The sequence below is a fragment of the Phycodurus eques genome, chromosome 2 (genome assembly GCF_024500275.1).
Source record: "Phycodurus eques isolate BA_2022a chromosome 2, UOR_Pequ_1.1, whole genome shotgun sequence".
Classification (NCBI taxonomy): Eukaryota; Metazoa; Chordata; class Actinopteri; order Syngnathiformes; family Syngnathidae; genus Phycodurus; species Phycodurus eques.
Genome location: NC_084526.1, coordinates 40,878,948 through 40,898,333, shown reverse-complemented (window position 1 = coordinate 40,898,333; position 19,386 = coordinate 40,878,948). Strand labels below are relative to the sequence as shown.

General features: G+C 39.7%; 2 protein-coding genes and 1 long non-coding RNA gene across 13 annotated transcripts in view; 1 reads left to right on the top strand and 2 right to left on the bottom strand.

Moving 5' to 3' along the window:
• tead1b (TEA domain family member 1b) overlaps positions 1–1,593 on the bottom strand; it is a 51,828-nt gene extending 50,235 nt beyond the window's left edge. For 4 of the 5 annotated variants that reach the window (XM_061670701.1, XM_061670702.1, XM_061670703.1 and 1 more), the window contains exon 1: positions 788–1,229. The gene's annotated coding sequence lies outside the window, so the exon portion shown is untranslated. Of the gene's footprint in view, positions 1–787; positions 1,230–1,402 lie in introns of those variants that run through there. The other variant, XM_061670700.1, reaches the window with a different exon arrangement.
• A 978-nt stretch (positions 1,594–2,571) lies between these two features.
• Positions 2,572–18,449, top strand: LOC133399274 (uncharacterized). Of its 2 annotated transcripts, XR_009768186.1 has the most exons (4): positions 2,572–3,211; positions 3,364–3,441; positions 3,527–3,633; positions 18,357–18,449. It is a non-coding gene; the product is annotated as an uncharacterized LOC133399274 (long non-coding RNA). The 2 variants fall into 2 exon arrangements; XR_009768185.1 differs by having other exon boundaries at positions 2,572–3,441.
• mical2a (microtubule associated monooxygenase, calponin and LIM domain containing 2a) overlaps positions 16,106–19,386 on the bottom strand; it is a 38,194-nt gene continuing 34,913 nt past the window's right edge. For all 6 annotated transcript variants that reach the window (XM_061670693.1, XM_061670697.1, XM_061670691.1 and 3 more), the window contains 3 exons: positions 17,955–18,135; positions 17,494–17,570; positions 16,106–16,740 (listed from right to left, as the gene is read on the bottom strand). In XM_061670693.1, the coding sequence (XP_061526677.1) occupies positions 16,372–16,740; positions 17,494–17,570; positions 17,955–18,135 (627 nt within the window). In that variant the 3' untranslated portion in view covers positions 16,106–16,371. The remainder of the gene's footprint in view (positions 16,741–17,493; positions 17,571–17,954; positions 18,136–19,386) is intronic.

Below are 19,386 nucleotides of genomic sequence, written 5' to 3'. Positions count from 1 at the left end.
GGGGGGAGAGAAAAAAAAACACTTTGGTTGAATCAAAGCAGCATGCGTAAGGTGCGTAAATGGTGACCTCGTGACCTTAGTGACCTGTTTTGCTGCAAACTACACTAAAGCTGTCAAATCTTGAAACAGCTACTGATATGCAAAAGATCTTCGATCAAACAAATATAACTTCTACAAGCCTCTGTGACTTACCAAATGTCCTGATCTTACTTTCATTAATCAATATTCATGACAGCTTGGGCAAATCGCCTTAAAATGAGAGAGAAGTAAAGATAGTGTTAAATTTACTTCGAGAGAGCTTACTTTCAGCTGAGCAGGCAGTTCCCAAACTAAAGGAAAAACCCTGAAAGAAAACACACTGCTGGGGGAGAAAAAAAAAGCAAAGAAAGACGCCAAGAATGACTTTTAAACAAATATTTAATGTCCCTTTCCTGCGAGTTAGGTCCAGACATAGCGGAGTAATCTACGTTTCGAACGAGTGACACGTCAATTTAAGCTAATATTCCTCCGACACTGTACCAACAACTATACATTTAGCCTCAGGACACTTTTACGGTTAAGCTTGTGTAAATTCCCAGTTTAATGTGTTTTTTTAAAATCCCTCAAAGCCTTTAAAATACAACTACCTTCATTATTTGGACATTATCATGAGCGAACGTAAAGTAAGTAGCGTGAAACAATGACGGACTTTTGACTTATTCCCCCCCCCCCCCCCCCCCCCCCCCCGCTTGTCTTGTAAGGGAAAAAGAAGCTGGAGAAAAAGAAAAATATATAGATATATACTCACACAGAAGTTCGACGGAAATTTAAAAAAGCAACGTCCAAGGTGGTGAAGCAACAAGTCTCCCCGGTGTTTTTCGTCGAGGTGGTCCGAAAAGCCTCCGGTGAAATCCCCCAAGCGCCGAGCGAGCCAACTGGAGACAAGAGAAGAGCAACGCTTACAGTCGTCATGTTGTCCCCCAAAAGAAAAACCAAAAAAAACAGTTTTTCGAGCTGGATATTTATTTTATTTTATTATTTTTAGTTGAGGCTTAAATCCCCCGTGGGTGTTTCCGGGGCTCTGACACGGAGCACACGGCATGTGGCGCTTTTAAAAGGGGCGTTAAGAGCAGCCTTCTTCTCCCAGAAATGTGAAAAATGTAAAAGATTTTCGCCGCTCGAGCGACGAGAGCGAGCGTACAAAGTGCCTGTTGCAACAGCGAGTCGGCCATGTAACCCCCGAGAGCCACCGTTTCCACACGCCGTGGGGTGGGGGTGGGGGGGTGTTGGGGTGGGGGGATAACAAAACATAAATAGCTCGGCGTTTTTATAAACTATTCAGTATTTGCGAAGAAACAAACTAAACCCAGCAAACAGAAGTCTACAACCACTTTGAATGCCTGCAACTAGCAATGGAACTTACCTCGTTATTGATATGTCACATTTAAAAAAATGTCCATTTTGAGCTCGTGTGGTGTATTTACAATATTATCTGTCAAGTTATTCTGGTGTTGCCAGGTCTGAAAGGAAGGTGAATGGCTTCGCTCACTGACAGAGATGCGAAGAATGCTCGGAATGAGAAGAGGAATGAAATGAACGCAAAGAGCGAGTTTGCGTCGGGGGGCGGAGCGAGAGGTGGCGTCATCCCGGAGCCCCGCAGCCTCCCTCGGCCGTGCCTTGACATCCCGGGAACTGTCACCTTCACGGACGCGCAGAAAGTTCGACTTCCCAGCTTCGCGGCGGTCACGTTCACCCCCTTTCGAATTTTGCCCTTACAATTTAGGCGAACGTTGACCCGTTGACACGGCCTGTGGCGGTCCTCGCTTTAATTGACACCCCGCGCTACACCCCACTGTTGCGCCCCAAGTCCCGGTCCCCACCACCACGCCGATGAAAACACTAGCGTGGAATTTATATATATTTTTAAATACATGGAATTATAAATAAAAAAGAACACAGCAAAGAAAAAAAAATTAAGGAAACAAGCATACACTTTTTAAAACATTTTTGATTGTACTGTATCACTTATTTCATCATAAAACAAATCATAAAATCAGAATCATAAAAATCAGGATTGTCAAGCAGGTTGCCACAAAGAGAGGAAGTAGGCGATAAAAGAAAAAGTGTGGATGTTTTGAGAGACTGCCATTCACTAACTGTACCTGGAATGCTACATACATCGCTTGCATGCATTTTGGCAACAAGCTTTATTATTTCATCCTCAGGTACATATGAAATTTTAAATACAGTTAAGCATTGTTGTGAAACAATATATGTCCAGTATACTTGATACACTGCTTTTGTATGGCTTGGCTTGTATGGCTTAAAACCACTGAATTTTGAAACACCGCACAATTAGTGGCCAAATGTCAGCCACTCATGAAAACTAGTTGCCTAACTTTGCACACTGCACGAAAGTTCAGTCGGGTTCGGCCGCATCGCTTGGTGTGCAGTGGGCCCAAGGAAACCTTAAAGCAATAATTTGGGTTTTGTTTCCCAGTGTGCTTGCTCTCTTTTATGTTAAAAGAGGGGGTTTGCATTTTTTTTTTTAATTGTCACATTTGTCACAAACTTTCAGTAGTGACCTGACAGTCGTACATCAGAATCAGCTTTATTGGCCAAGTATGTTACAAGAAACATAAGCCATTTGTCTCCGGTAGTTGGAGCCACTTTAGTGTGACAACAAACAGCCACTATGACAAAATATACATTGAGGACATAGAAAAAACATGTGTGAGAGTCATCGAGCAATAAGCATAAGTAAAACCATCTGTGAAAAAAATGGCCCACTCTGGCCCCATCTTGTACCGACTTATTTGAGTTTAAAGAAACCACAACGCCTGATGGAAAAAAACTACAAATTAGGGACGGAAGGCGGGGCTGACAAGGTGTCAATCACTTATCGTGCACTAGCGTGTAAATTCATAGCAGAGAGACCCGCTGCGGCCTCGCACTTACCTGTTACCATGTCCTTCAGGAGCTTTGCTGAGACTGCGGCAGAATACTCACCTCTGGAAAGTAATTGTAAAATAAAAAAATGGCCATCCCTCGTTTGCAAACAACTGGGCATAAGAATATCAAACAGAAGCATTCAAAGCTAAAAATAAAGAACTGGACAGATCCCAGGATGAACCAAGGATGATTACTGGAGTTGCCTTTAAGAGGTGGAGGGACCTCAGGCAGCCGAGAGATTCCTAAGCAACACGGAATTAGCAACAATTCTGCTTGACGGGTAAGTTTATCACCTCTTTTTGATGGCATTCCCTGGTTTTAAAACGTATTCAGTATTGTTGTAGTCCATGCCTCAAACCATTTTTTTCGTGTTATTGCTTTGTTAGCAGCCAAATTCCATTGTAAGATAAAAGCCGATTACATATTTTGCAGCAAAACGTCAATATTTCATATTTGAAATATCTTCTGCGTCAGTCTATAAATGAACACAAAGCATTTCAGTGGATTCACGTGAGTGTGCCTACACAGCCAAATACACAACTGTGGTCCTGTCTGAACAAGTCATCCATTAAAGCGAGCCTGTGTTTTGACACAGGTCTCTCAAAAGAAAACCATCAAGGAAGATGAACGACTGGCGCTCTGAAGACATCAATCGACACCTTTTAACGCCTGTCTGTGCAAGTTTGGCCCAAAGAGTGGAAGGTAGGGTGTCGAACTGCCCATCATTCTTGTCTGTCAATACATTTTTTTGTTCAGTTTTACTCAACCATCACACTTTTAACTCCATCATTTGTTAAACGTACGTTACGTGATCGTGTTGATTGGCTGGTATCAGGTTCACCTGCACCATCAAAGGAGATCCAGTGAGAAAGCTTGAACAAAAATTCTGCCAGTTCCTTAATTTTGATTGACACTGTCAGGTAGGTGTTCACTTAAAAATATTTGTATAATAGTGGATATAGTTTGCGGTAGAACTGCTTGCAACATGTCATCTAATCTAACACACGCATTAAAACATTTTTCTAGTCTTGTGGCAACAAGCCAATTAAGCATTAGATTATTAATATTATGTTGAGTTGAAGTCATTATGTATTTGTTGACTTTACATCACAGACAAGAAAGTGTCAGAAAAAGTATCGTAAGAAGACCTCCAACCTGTACAATTCATTTAATTTTTTAAATCTGTTCGAGAGGAGAAGTAAAAAAAACTACAAACATGCTTCACTATAGGTGTGGTGTTCTTTTGTTGATGCGGGTGCTGAGTTTGCACAAAACACCTTGTGGAATTATTGCCAAAAAGTTCACCCTTGGTTTTAGTACACATTTACCCACAAGTGTTTGGGGGATTTTGTTATGGTTAAATAAAACTTAATTTTCAGACAAGGTAGATGGTATTAGGTACAGTTCAAAATAACAGTCAGTGTTAGCACAAAACCTTCCGACTTCAAAGTGGAAAGCAAAACAATGTCAATAAAAGCCTACTAGAACGACTGAATTATATTTGGTGTTAATCAGAGGCACTTTAAAAGCGGCCAGGTGTGTGTTGGCTCCCATTTAACATGGATTTGAATGTGATTTGTTCATTCAGAACACAGCCACATCCCATTTACAGCATGAGGGTGTGCACACTTGTGCAACCACATCATTGCAGTTGTTTATTTTTACTTCCCTTCTTGAAAAGATTAGAGAGACAAAAATCAATTGAGTTATACAGGTTAGAGGTCACACTAATGTTGGAAAACGTTTTGAAATTATTTGTCTTGGTCTAGTTTTTTTTTTTTTTTTACCATGCCATTCGAACAGGGGTGTGTAGACTTTTTATATCCACTTAGAAAAAAGAAAAGAAAACAAAACCACTTGTAGAGTTGAGTATCCCAATATGATGAGTTCATATCATAATCATCTCTTGACATGCTTCTTAGACACGTCACTTCTCCACAGCACGGGAGCTCATCCATAACAAAAGAATTGTTTGGCATTACTGCAATTTAAACTTTCTAATGGCGGCCACAGTACAATAGAATTAGGGTAATTCAGTTCATTCCCCCCCGACCCCCACCATCCCCACTCCCCCGGCAGATATACTCTGCTGCTGCAACTGTCTGGTCTGGTTTAGTCTGGTCGCCAACCTTCTCTAATCAGATAGTCGTCTAAGGCCAAGCGCTGGCTCTCTGCTCTTTGACTGCTCAGCTGGCTGCACTCTTTTATTGTAGTCACACACAATAGGAAGAATATATAAAATCAAGGTTGGCTCACTGATTTTCAACAATATGACCATAGGGTAAGTTCTCCAGGTTATAGCAAAATTGAAAAAAAAATCTTCCTAATAAATAATGCAGTAATGAAATACCCTTATTGAAATATCTTCTCAAAGGCATACTACAGCATAGTAATAACAGAAAAGAATAAAATGTATCAGTTAGAAATATATGAAGTCCTTGTGAAAACTGTGCTTTTTCACCAATTTGGTTGTCAAGAGTGTGCTACATTGTTTTAAACAGTTAGCACACTTGCAGGTTAATCTCTTTATCTCTGCGGCAGCAATGTTGCCTGTGCAACAGAAGATACTACCAGAAGGATACAGACATTAAAGTCAGATTATTGCATAACCGATGTTTGAAATGTGATTACGACCAGATGTGCATGCAGATTTTTGCAGCGGCAAGGGATTTTGTGATATCACACAGACACATGTTTTGAGAACAACCAGCTTTACATGTGGTTATCAAAAAGAATCAGAGAAAGAGAAATTCTGCCATCTGGCATTAAAATAATTCTGCTATAACACAATTTGATGCAAAATATCTAGAATGTGTTCTATGCCTGTTGACCCAGTTTTTTGAACTACTACTTTATGTTTGGAACAATAGCACAGCTTTCAAGGAGCTACTTTAAATGAACAAGGGGTTTGACAGGAAAATAACTGAATGATTCTCCAGTTGTTAAATCTCTTAAATTGATAATACACGATTGCAAGTTCCTTACTGTCTAACATGTATAAACTGCTCGTTGTGTCGTTTATTTGTTGCTTACCATTTGGTGACTATTTTATAAACTGATGTAAACGCGCTCATTGTCCTACACGGTGGACAGAAAAGCATGCTCATCTTAACGTGATAGAATAGGCTTGCTTATTTGATACCAAGGTATATGAAGGCAGCAGCGTAATTCCCCTTAATAGCTGGAAATGTTCCTTTTCAAGGCATCTGGATGTATAATGTCTGATTATGGGTGATCATGATTTTCTTTTTTGGCGAAAAAGCACATCTCAGGTGCTGAACGTTACGGATGATGGTTAGTCAGAACAACAGGTAATTGAAAAGCATTGTCCCGCTCTCTGGCTTCAATGTCAGCGCTAAGGCGAGAAATCCAGGACTCAATATTTAGTGTCACATTTATCAAAGCAGCGCTCAAGTATATTTCATCTGTTCTGGACTTTACAAAAACAAACAAACAAATCAGACATTGTAAGTGAAGAAACACAACGTCTCGCATATATCCATCCATCCATCCATCCATTTTCTGAGCCGCTTCTCCACACTAGGGTCGCGGGCGTCTCGAATATAGTCAATTTGAATTTATGCTTAAAATACAGCTTGGAATTATACTCTAATTCCATGTTTGAGCATACACTAAGATACAACATGTCATTTGCTTGTAACTCTCTCAAAGTAAACTTAATTTACTGTCTTTTTAAACTATAAATCTGATAATAAAGATATTGAACTACTCAAAATGTGCATTGCCCGTCACAGGCATGTTTTTTTGTGTGTGTGTGTGTGTGTGTGTCATTTTATTTTGTACTGAAACTCATCATTTGAGTAGCAGCACTGAAAGTAACAGGAGTGAGTTTTTAATCAGAATATATGAAATATAGCCACATAGCATTTATACTAATAGCATGTTGACACAAAGCAAACTACAGTGATTCAACAAAAAAAAAGTACTTTAAAACCAGTAAATACCATTAAAAAATATATTTGCAGTTGGTAAATGCCCAGATTTTAACTGGTTCAAGTCATTGTTGAAATTTGAAATATACATAAAAATAAAAGAGTGACCTTACTTTTGGTCTTCGCGTGGCCTGCAAAAGGATATGAGTGATGCAACGTCCTGTGGACCATGTGACGTGTAATATTTCAATATTTTCTGAGGGGGTAATGTAGGGTAACAGGGCTGAGTTAAAACCCAGGTACAGAAAATACACAAAGTGATAATGAGTAACAGATTAAAATTATTATATTTCACGGTAAAGTCTCATTTCTGAAAACAGACATCAAATGCTTTTTTTTCAAGGAAGCTAAAAGTAATCCTTTACATTGTATTTATTAAATATTCAATCAAATCAATGTGCAAGAAACTTTCCTTGAGAAAATGTATTTTACAGTTAGTTTTGTCATGCATTTATACATTTTATTTTGTGGGGATGCAAATGCGACTGATCTGTGCATCTATTGCCTCATGAAAAATAACCATGATTAATCTTTCAATCTATTTTAATTTAGAAAAAAAAACATTGCTTATTGTGTCAAATATTTTTATTTGGATAAAATGTTATTAATGACATATTATACAATCAATCGATTTAATATGTGTTACATTGAGTCCTACAACTAGTTCAAAAGTAAAGGATGAAAACAAATTCTGGCAATGTTCAATGTTAGTGTTTCATATTCACAATAAACTGTGGAGGTGAGTGTAATATTGCATGAAAATATGACTGTAAAATAGTTAAACCACTCATTTATAGGGCAATGCAAGAAACGGTTATAAAATAAGGAGGAGGCCGTGTCACAGTCACAAATAAATAAAAAATAAAAACTGGTAGTACTTGTGTGGATGATGATGATCCCCAACAACCTGTTGTGACCTTTATGGTTGGATCTTTAGGATGCAAAGGGGTCAAAACATACTGTCTACTGTTTTTGGCATGGTAGGTTCTACGCCAGGGAATTGTGAATGGTAGAAGGACTTGAAATAAGTCAAATGCTTTGGAGGCAACATGTATTCTATCCTTATCACCTGGATTACTGTGGAATTCATGAAGTTCCCTAGAGTAAGTGCTGGGATATAGTTAATGAAATTGTTGGGCTGTGTTTGTCGGAACTTCCTTGCATTGTTGCTTGGTTCCCGAAGACCCTGCCTGGTGCGTTTTATCCAGTTTGAAGTTTAAGGGAAGCTCCAGCCATTTGTCAAACGAGTGGAGAAACAGCAACAGGAAGCCTCGGTGTGGCCTCTCTGCTGCCTGCAGTTGACGGTCGCCTCATTAGAAAGCAATCACAACATAGGGTCAGCACCTCCTAACTTGAGTTGATAGCTCTTGCAACTGAACAATTGGTAGCAGTAGCACATGCTTCAAGAATGCAACAAGAGGAGTGTGAGTGAGGATGACCGATCCATTGTTGAATTTAAAAAAAAATTAAAAAAAAAATAACATAATTGTACCTTAAGAGGCTTGTCACACGATTGGTACCCTCAAAGATAGTGCTTTTGTAAATGTACCTGTACCTTTTGGAATTGGAGGTACTGGATTATTGGAATTGGGAGTCCATTGATTAGCCTGATGGGAGCGTTGTTGACCAGTGATTCTCAAAGGGCTGCAGTAGTGTCACTGGTGTTAAAGTGGATTAAACTTTATTGTTTTATTTTTTTAGTCCAGTCAGTCAGTTGTATTTAACATTGAAGTACAATACATTTTCATTTCATCTTTACAAACTGTTTGTTTTTTGTTTTGTCATTTATTTAGGTTGAAATTTCTTTTAATTGCAATACATTTGAATTGAAATATTGAAAAGGTAGTTTGTTATTTTCCTATATTTAAGCGCAGTGTAATGTTCGAATTTACAGTAAAAGTGACTTACAATATTAAATGTACTTTTTCAGAATAAAACCTCTGACTCGTTTTTTATGAACACTACCAACTATGGGCCTACAGTACAATGGGCTCTTTATTGTTAGACTGCAGTACGTGCGCCGGAGCACAAATGGCGCGTGGAGATCTGACGCAATATTGGTGAACTGATCGGTGTAAACAGTCATCATGGTGGTAAAGTTTGGAAAAGTTTGAGAACCACTGGGCTAGACTGTACATTGACGGACACAAATGGGCTTCTACTGTACAATTATTTCTAAAATTGGTGCAGTGGTCAACTCAGGACACAAGAACAAAATGTTAAAATTTAGTGGCATACACTACATACTGCCTCTAAGGGGACTTAAGTGACATCTGGATGGGAACACAGTGACATGGTGAAGAATCTGGTCTTAGAACCTGAATGTCAGGAGAACGGGGGAGATCGCAATATACAGGATGCAGCAGAAAAATTCCACGATTGGTGTTGCAGAAGTATTATTTTGAAGACTGTATTTGAAAGTAGCTCAGTACCACAGTCCAGACAAAAAAGAAACCTTTATGACTGACAGCAACCAGAAAACTTTAAAGCCTCCTGTCTTTTCATGTTGTTTTAAATTGCCTGTGCTCGGCGGGTTTTGGTTTTGAAGAGTATAATTATTTCTCTCCATAGAGGAAATGTAAATAGACGAGGGAAAAAAAACAAAATGTCTTTCTACCCGGACACTAAAAAGATGATTTGTGTCAAAGTGCTGACATTATGTTTCAGATTAATCTTCTCCCAGCAGTTTGTGTGTTTTCATCAGCTTTTAGGGCATTTGTAATTTTAGTCCAATCTCAGCCTGATTGCCCTGTTGCTCAAATGCTAATCTTCCTCGCTGTGTAAATTGTTTTCTAGTTTAACACTCAAGCAAAGACCACATTTATAGCAATAAGAGCTACTGCAAATATGTCACTTAGTGTGTCAGCAAGTAATCTTCTCTGTAAGCTCTTAAGTGAACTCAAGGAGTTTTATTCAACACATCTATTACACCTGGATGATGTTCACTAAACTGGAGCAGGGCAAAGAAGTCAAGACAAACAAATATGACGGAAAATATGTGCACTATTTTAATAAAATAACTACATCAGTTGAAATTAGCAAAAACTGAAATTCCATTCAGTATAAGGGAAAATGCTAAGGCTATTAACAAGAAGAGAAACATAATGAAATCAAAAACAATTTCAACATATTTTTACTTCATTATGTTTCATTTTAATCACTTTCCGACAAAAGGAGACAACTAAATATTTTAATACAGTCATTCATAGAAGAAAAGTCAATAATTGCTTACCGAAAATATTGTTGAATTATTGCCTTAAACCAGGGTGTCCAAACTACGGCTCGGGGGCCATTTGCGGCCCACCCTTCATTTTTTTTTTGCGGCCCGCGGCATATAGGAAAAAAAAAATCTCAAACATTTGACACAGCCCTGCAACACTCTTGGGTGTGGTTGTTGAAAAAGTCAGGATTGCAACACCCACATCCCACGTGGGTGCGACTGCATGTGACAAAACACTACAACTGTTACGACTAATAATGAATTGGTTTGATATAGATTTTCTCCGTATGCAAAGAAACTATTTACAGCTAAAATAGTCACAAAAGTTCTCTATATAATGCCTTGTGAATGACAATAATTCAATTTCATAAGCAACATTTTTTTGTCCACTTTCTTCTCTGTTTCAAGGGCTTATTTGTGGACATACCACTATTGATTAATATTTATGGTCAAGTAAACACTGCTTTAACGATTGTGGTCATCTTAATACGGATTGCTTTTTGGTTTGGTTCTGAATATGCAGATCTGCTCAGGGAAGGTGTGGATCTAGTCTCGTGAGATAGAGGGCTGCGGGCCACCGCAAAAACATTAAAAATCCCACATTATTTGTCGTATCACCTTTAACACAAAGCTGTGATGTAGCAGTTTCTCAAAATAAATAGAATATTCAATTGCTTGATGGATTGGTTTTGGCATGTTTAATAAAGTTGAAGAAAGTCAAAGTGGCCCTTGCATCCTTTGATTTTTCTGTATGTTGTCCTCAGAGGAAAACGTTTGGACACTCCTGCTTTAAACAGTTCACACTATTGACTATTATTTCCATTAGCGGCATAGGTAGGTACATTAATAACTGTTATGACAGGCATGTTACCACGTACAGTAGTTTGGTGTTACTATTCCAGTTTAAAATCTGTAAAATGGTCAACTTTGACTTGTGTTGTCCCTTTAAAAACTTGTTTTTCGCCAATAATTGTTCTATTGTCCCTTATTGATAATGTAATGAAATGATGGGGTACTTTGGGTACATGTCAATAAAATAACACAATCAGAGAAGTTTGGCATTACAATGTCATAACTACACAGCTAATTACATCACAAATAAATCCAATATTCAGAAAAATAAAGATCCTTGGAATATGGCACGATCTCATTTGTACAGTTGTCTCTAAAGAGAAAGAAACAATCAACCATTGAAGAATATTAATTCAAGAAACATCTTCAAAGTTCAAGCTGGCACAGTGAGAATAGTCAGCATTAATTAGTCCTAAATCGATCAGGCTTTCATCCAATTAATCATAGCTCTCCACACAAAGGTCAGCAACTTCTTCCAGCAGCTCAAGAAAGCAATATGTTCATCTATCAAGCAAAAAAATCTTGTATTTTTGCTTTAGACTGAAAACATTTGGCTTTGAATACGAGACAAGAGATACAGTTCAGAAGAGTTTTTTTTTTTTTTTTTAATCCATCTATTTTTCAAGTGATTGATTACTTGTACAATCATAGTGCTGTAAGTCTGTGCTCAGTTTCAGATTTGGGTATTATCTGTAAAGACAGTACATTTATACTCGTGTGCAGCGTAACCAACACGAAAACCAGAGAGCTGTGTATGGGTAATAGAAAAAGTAATAACATAATTATATAGACCTGAAAAGAGAGTTAAACAGTTTGTGCATCATGTTTAATTCGTTGCAACGCCATCTGGTGAGTGCAACCTGGCCACCGGGTTGGGGGGGGGCAGTATAACACAATCATGCAAATACACGAAGAGTTTCACAACTACTGTAAGTGACTCTTTCAGCTGCACCAATATCAGTCGTTTTCTGCCGGGGATAGAGAATATATGCCTATGAGTATTGTTATATTGTCGGTTTATATGTGTTAATGCATCGTTTGTGTTCAAATATTTGTTGCTTAAAGGGTTATAACACCGACACATTGATGCGTTTGGCGTTGTGCATTGTTCGTTAGCATTAAGCTAAGGGGACTTTTTAAAGGCAAAGCTATGGGGTTGTTTTAAATACACAAAGTTGAATTCTCTTAGTTTTATGTATAGTTAGATCGTCAACTTCAACTGGGAGTGGCATTAAACAGCTTCAAGCCTCTTTTTCGAAGAAGTGTTCACGATCTACCGAACTGCTGCCTGTTATTAAGTGAGGTGAGTTCACTACCACCATGATCCCAAACATACTGTACAAGCTCATCTTTGAAATGAGGTAATGTCAGGGCTTGGACTTTGTGTGGCTTCTTCTGGGATGGGATCATTCATCTTCATGGATGATGTAACGCATATTGGTGGAAGAAAAATTGGCGCTAAAGTCTACAGAATTATTTTGTCTGTCAATTTAAAGAAATTGAAAGAAACAAAACTGTTGGGGAGATCCTTCATCATGTTAAGTCTGTCTTTTCCAATACGTTTGCTCACCTAAAAATGTGCTCTCATTTCAAATAATGCTGTGTATAAAATCCAGATGTACAGTAAATGCCTGGAAATAAAACCTGAACTGTTAACTCCTTTTTATCTTTTGATGTCAAACCCAAAGGTTTGTAGTCTACATCAAAAATAAAGGAACTGGCCTCACTGTCCAACAATTGTAGAGGGTCGCTTCTATCTTCAGGTGTCATCGTTGTTTAAAATGTTGCATTTTCAATTAAAGCGTGCCTTTTGGACCGGTTACTTGCAAAATTAGTTCGAAGCTTTGCTTGATGGGTTTATGACATCCCCAATCAATTTAAAAAGCATCACAACAGAACTGGACTGCTCAGTCTTACAGCATGTTTATTTTATTTCCAAGAGATTTAGAAGTACTACTTATATAGTTAAGGTTAAGTGTTTGTTTTTTGACCTTGTGTGTGCACCGAGTTCCAAAATCTTTAAATGTTGTTGTGTGACTTTGATGAGCGCTCCGCTTGACTGACTGGGAGCATTTCCTGCCGACACGCTGGTTATGTAGAGGAAAGGCGGACGCGACTGAGGACAGCATGGCTGGAAGGACTCCCGTGGCCTTTTTAAAAACATACGCTAGCATGCATGCTAGCGTATGTTTTAGCGTGCATGCATGCTACCGTATGTTTTAAGCTAGCGTATGTTTTACCATGCCTGCGCCCAATAATGCGGTGCGCCTTGTGTATGTGTTCAATACAGAAATAGACCCCGTTAACTGAGACTGCGCCTTTTAATACGGTGCACCTTATGGTCGTGGAAATACGGTACAAAGCAAACAAACAAGTCCTAAAACCTAAAAAGGGATATTGTTGTAGATGCTGCTGGATCATGATGTGTGCTGTCAACATATAAAATGTCTCTTACACGTTCACAACAAACGTTACGTTCACAACAGTTTATCTAAAAAGTCTACACACCCCGGTTCAAATGGCAGGTTTTTGCAATCCCCAAAACTATGAGTTTCAAAACGTTTTTCACGAATCTGTACAACTCAAAATGATTTTTGAGAGGGGCAACAAAACTAAATGATTGATGTGGTTGCAAAAGTGTACACACCCTCTTATAACTTGAATGTGGCTGTGTTCAGGATTTACAAACCACATTCAAACTCATGTTAAAATGCCTCTGATTAACCCCACATAAATTCCAGATGTTCTAGTAGGGGCGGCACAGTGGCCGACTGGTTAGAGCGCCTGCCTCACAGTTCGGAGGACTGGCGTTCAATCCCCGGCCCCGCCTGTGTGGAGTTTGCATGTTCTCCCGGTGCCTGCGTGGGTTTTCTCCGGGCACTCCGGTTTCCTCCCACATCCCAAAAACATGCATGCTAGGTTAATTGAAAACTCTAACTTGCCCGTAGGTGTGAATGTAAGTCCGAATGGTTGTATGTATGTGCCCTGTGATTGGCTGTCAACCAGTTCAGGGTGCACCCCGCCTCCTGCCCGAAGATAGCTGAGATAGGCTCCAGCACTCCCGCGGCCCTTGTGAGGATAAGCGGCTCAGAAAATGGATGGATTGATGGATGGATGTTCTAGTAGGCTTTACCCGAGTTTTTTTTTTTTTTTTTTTTTGCTTCCTAGCAGAAGCCTGTATGTTTCATGCCAACACTGGCTGCTATTTGGAACTGTTCATAATTTGTAATGTGAATGGTTAATTCTGAACATAGCCACATCCCATTAATACACAGGTGTGCACACTTATGCAACCACCTTATTTCAGTTGTTTATTTTTACTTCCCCTTTGGAAAAGATTTTTAAAAAAACAAATTGAGCTGTACATTTCATAGGAGATATTAATGGTGGAAAAAGCTTTGAAAGGACTTATCTTGGTCTCCTTTTACAGAACAAAAACGTGGCATTAGAACAGGGACGTGTAGACTTTACGTATCGTATGTTTCAGTATAATTTCTCTCATAAAACCCAACGATGTTTTACTTTTGGCTAATAGTCAAGTTTCCCGTGTTTTATTCCATTATTGATGTAACCCAGGCTTAAATGGTAGCTCTCATTCATTATGCAAACACAAGGTCACACAGAAGCATTTCAAGAGTCGTGGTGAGTAATGTCAAAGCCAGGGCCAACTTTAATTAAACTCACAATTGCAAATGCAGTTATAGCAGATCGACACTTATTATTACAGTTATTTGGAAGTTGAAGCGTGCGGGAAGTAAAACACACAAACTCGTGACCATGCACGTGATCACCTTTAACAAGATATTTGTAACCATCCAGCCGTCTCAGACACATCATACTAGGTGAAGAGAAATGTCTAAAACACAAAGAGCATACACATGAAGGAAGGAAAACAACGGAATTAAGCAGAGTCTTGAATACAAGATAAAGTACTGACATTTAGAAGAAAGAAGATACTGCGCAATTGGTTTCACAATTGTGGAGGTGTTATGCAGACAAACATTTAAACACAAGTTGGCTTTAGTCAGCTTTTGTTTTTTCGGAACAAGGATTTTAAAAGTCTTTTCCCACATGTGGTGCAATGAACACCACATTCAGCATGTTAAAAGTAACTAGCTGAGAGCAAATCCAACGCCATATTGCTGTAAACAAAAAAAGTACAAAAATCTCTAAAGTGCCAGATAAGCATCAATAGATGTCGAAGCCAATGGGAGGCTTCTTGTTAGAAGAGGTTACAGCAAGAGTGGCGAGCTCGCCAGCCTCTATTGTCTACAGTAAATAAAATAAAATAAAAAATACAGTTCTAGAAAGAACTGAAGGGGTGGGTTTTACGCCCTCGTTATGCTGAGACTCGACAGTAGATGGCAGCAAAGTACAAACTAAATACTCAGAAGCGTCCACAGCATGTAATAACATACTGTATTATTAGTATGATAAAGTAAGCAAATTGCACATGTGCAAGATTACACCAGAGTTCAGTCCACTTTTCGCTGCTGTTAAATCCTTAAGGCAGTTCTCAAATATAAAGTGCATGAAGGCAGTCAGTCATCATGACCTGAGTAACGCAATTGGAAGTGTGCGAGTGTAAAAGCCACTCTCAGGATCACTTAATGAAAACATCCAGCAACCATTTGACCTTTTAGCAGCCTGAAATTTCAAGTGCACTCACTCTTGCCAAAAATGATATTCATTTCAGTTTTGCTAATGTATATTATTCAATCGGATTGTGCAAATTACCGTCTGCTCTTTTGAATACTCAACCAAGGACTTGTATTCAAATGTATTCCATTACATTTAAAAACAACTGAAAATCCATTTCTATTTGGAAAAAAACAAACAAAAAAACAAACTATATTATGTGTATGCACAGTCAGAAACTCTAATATTCAAATATATCCTGACCTGATTTGATCCAGCATTATTAAACCACAATGTTCAGATGCTTTGAAATGTATTGTAATTTCAAATACAGACTTTCCTCTGGATCAAAATGTAAAACATCTTGTTGCCATTACTTGGTTTAAGGTCTCCGATTACAACTGTTTCACTAATTTGAATCATTAGGATTCTACATATCGTTAGCATAATAGCATAACCACAGTCAGTTTTAACACACTGTCACAATATCAATTAAAGAAAACAAATGTGCTCGTGAAAAATACAAAATATATTTTATATCATCCAGGTCATGGTAATCGCAAAGATTGAATAAAGGCTTTTAATTTGTTGTTTTTTCTCGTTTTCTGAAAACATTCAAAATGACTTTGGCAATTATGGTATTAGTTTATGTTATGTATTTGGTGCATCCTTATTCACCATGGCTTAAAAAAAAAGGTGTGCAGAGCTGCATTGAAACTAACAAGCACCTTGGTGCTGGTTTAGATTTGGGTGTCGACCCCGGGCCCGATAAATCTCCTAGACCCACAGAACCCGAGAGCCCGGCCCGCGGGGCACGGCCTCCGTTTGCATCTGCAGCAGAACGTCGTATAAGACGAGCAGCAAGGGCAAGCTCAAGCTCAGCAGCTCGTACAGGAAGGCGTAGTCCTGGACGTTGTCCCTGAGGTGGCTAGCGAAGGCCCGTGCTGCCCCGCGCACCCGGCGGCACACACGCCTGGGAGCGCTACACACGGCACGCGCCACACTCAGGGGTCTGCTCAGCTGCTTCCTCACCAAAGAGCTGAAGGTACCTGCGGCGGGCTGGCTCTGCAGAGCCGCTGTACAGCCGGAGGAGGCGCTCTCTTCAACAGCCGCACATCGACCCTCAAAACGCCTTCCAAAATGATTCTGGAACAGAGAAGGATCATCAGTGGTGAGACGTTATGAACTCCAAATATGTTGTTACTGAACATAAATAGATTTTTCAGTTACAGCGGTACCTTGCGATAAGAATCGTTCCGTGATCACACTAGTATCTCAAATCATCTTTCATCATTCCAAAAAAATAAAAACAATTGTGCTGTGTTTTGTTAAATCGGAAAACTAGCACTTTATAATTTTTGTATTTTACAAAAACCTACAGTAATGACAATTAAATAGAATGTAAAGAATGACAATTTTTTTTTGCTTCAATTCAATGGACATTGGGCTGCTCCCTGCTGGCGCGTGCGCCTTGGCCACTTGGGGGCAGTACAGTACAGACATATACAGTACATACGGTTCCTCCTCAGTAAGCCACAGTAACATTAGTTATTCTTCGCAGGATAAATATATGCCTGTGAGTATTGCGATATAATCTGTCAACATGTGTTACTCAACCGTTTGTGTTCAAATATCCGTTGCTTAAAGAGTTCTAACACCACCACATTGATGCGTTTATGGCGTTTTGCATTGTTCATCTTGCATTTGGGTCCTGCCTCGCGTCCTGTTCAACATTTACCAAGTTAAGCCATTGAATCAGTTCTTCTACTTTAACCAAAGTCTTGTTTTTACACAAGTATCAGTACTTCTACTTTTGCCGCCTCTGCATATGATATATCAGAGCAAATAACTGACACAGTCAAACCACATGAATTCGCATTGGGGCTGCTTGGTTCTTACCGAGCGTGGAGACACATTCCTGTGCAGTCTTTTCCCGTTGTTAAGTTGATCAAAGTGAAGCTTGCAGTACAATTTACCTGTCAGAGCACATCAATTGTTTCATTTGAACCCAACCAAAACATGAGGCACTCCTGCACACCCTATTAAGATCCAATAAAAGAGCTGTATCAACTATTCTGCCTTTGCAAAGATAATGCTCAAACCCCGTTTTACAGCTTGCATTTGACTTAAATTAGCTGGAAAATAAATGTCAAGTGTTCGTTCATTTGTGAGCATGAACACAGTAGGTACTGGTGAAGTGCACGCTATTGGCAAGTGCCTGATCACGGGACTGTGTTTGAGCCCCGCCCACAAATCAGGAAAATTCAAACTGTGAAAAAGACGCTTAAGCTGCATTTGTATTGGATCTCATTAGATATTGCAAAATATATAGTTATGTTAATGAGGGAAAGTGATAGTACCGTGTTGAGAGTCAAAGGCATGCGATCCCTGGCGCAGGGCAGAGCTGCAGGTGGTGCAGCGAAAGCACTCCCTGTGGAAGCAGAAGCCCTCCGCACAAATCCTCTCGACCAAATAAACACGCCGCTGGCATGAGTGACACTTTTCACCAGACTGGGGGAACGCCCTTTGGACCGAGCTGCCCTGAGGAACACAACACAGCGAAGGTCAAGACAGATTTGGAAGGCTTCATTTCAAAAAGCTCATGAAAGACACATGAACCCAAAATATGGCTTCCTTGTAGAACATACAACGGTGCCATTAATCCGCTCCAGCGTTCCCCAAAAGAACAACTAAAATTGCTGTATTTTGATGAGGAAAAATAGAAAAAACAATATTCATTCATTTTCCTCTGCTTATCCGAGGTCGGGCCGCGGGGGCAGTGGCCTCAGCAGGGAAGCCCAGTCTTCCCTCTCCCCAGCCACTTCATCCAGCTCTTCCGAGGGGATCCCAGACCAGCCGAGAGACAGTGTCCTGGGACGTGCCCGGAACACCTCACCGGAGAGGCGTCCGGGAGGCATCCGAATCAGATGCCCGAGCCACTTCATCTGGGTCCTCTCGATGCGGAGGAGCAGCGGCTCTACTCTGAGATCCTCCCGGATGACCGAGCTTCTCACCCTACCTCTAAGGGAGAGCTCGGACACCCTGCGGAGGAAACTCCTTTCGGCCGCTTCTATCCGAGATCTCGTTCTTTCGGTCACGACCCACAGCTCGTGACCATAGGTGAGGATAGGATCGTAGATCGACCGGTAAATCGAGAGCTTCGTCTTTCAGCTTAGCTCCTCCTTCACCACAACGGACCGATACAAAGTCCGCATCACTGCAGACGCCGCACCGATCCGCCTGTCGATCTCCCGTTCCATTCTTCCCTCACTCGTGAACAAGACCCCAAGATATTCGAACTCCTCCTCCAAAAAGCAGAGATGCAATACTGGGGCCACCAAACATAAGATGTACAAGTTTCAAAACAGGTCTTGTACAAGCCGATTTTTGGGGCCAAGGTTTGAGGATGTGACAAACCTTTGTAGAAAAAAAAAAAAAAAATGTATTAGGTTTCTTTTCAAGGGTAAATTCAAGCCTGTTTCAATGGGTTCAAAATCCATTTTTAGGCTTTTCGGCATTTTGGCTCCTGTAAATTTGTCACACAATACACACATGACCATTTATCGGCACAATCTAATGCGCTTCAATACAGAAACTGGACCAAAACATCCTGCCTTTCAATTGTTATTGACACGGTGAGAGAAAAAGCCATTACTTAACAATATTTATTATTTACAGTACATTACAGTATAGCGGCTTGTAATATTTACGCTCCCACGTTTAACTGAACGGCAGGACAAACATATCACATACAGCACATCAACATTTTGATACAGCTTGTATGAATGCTTA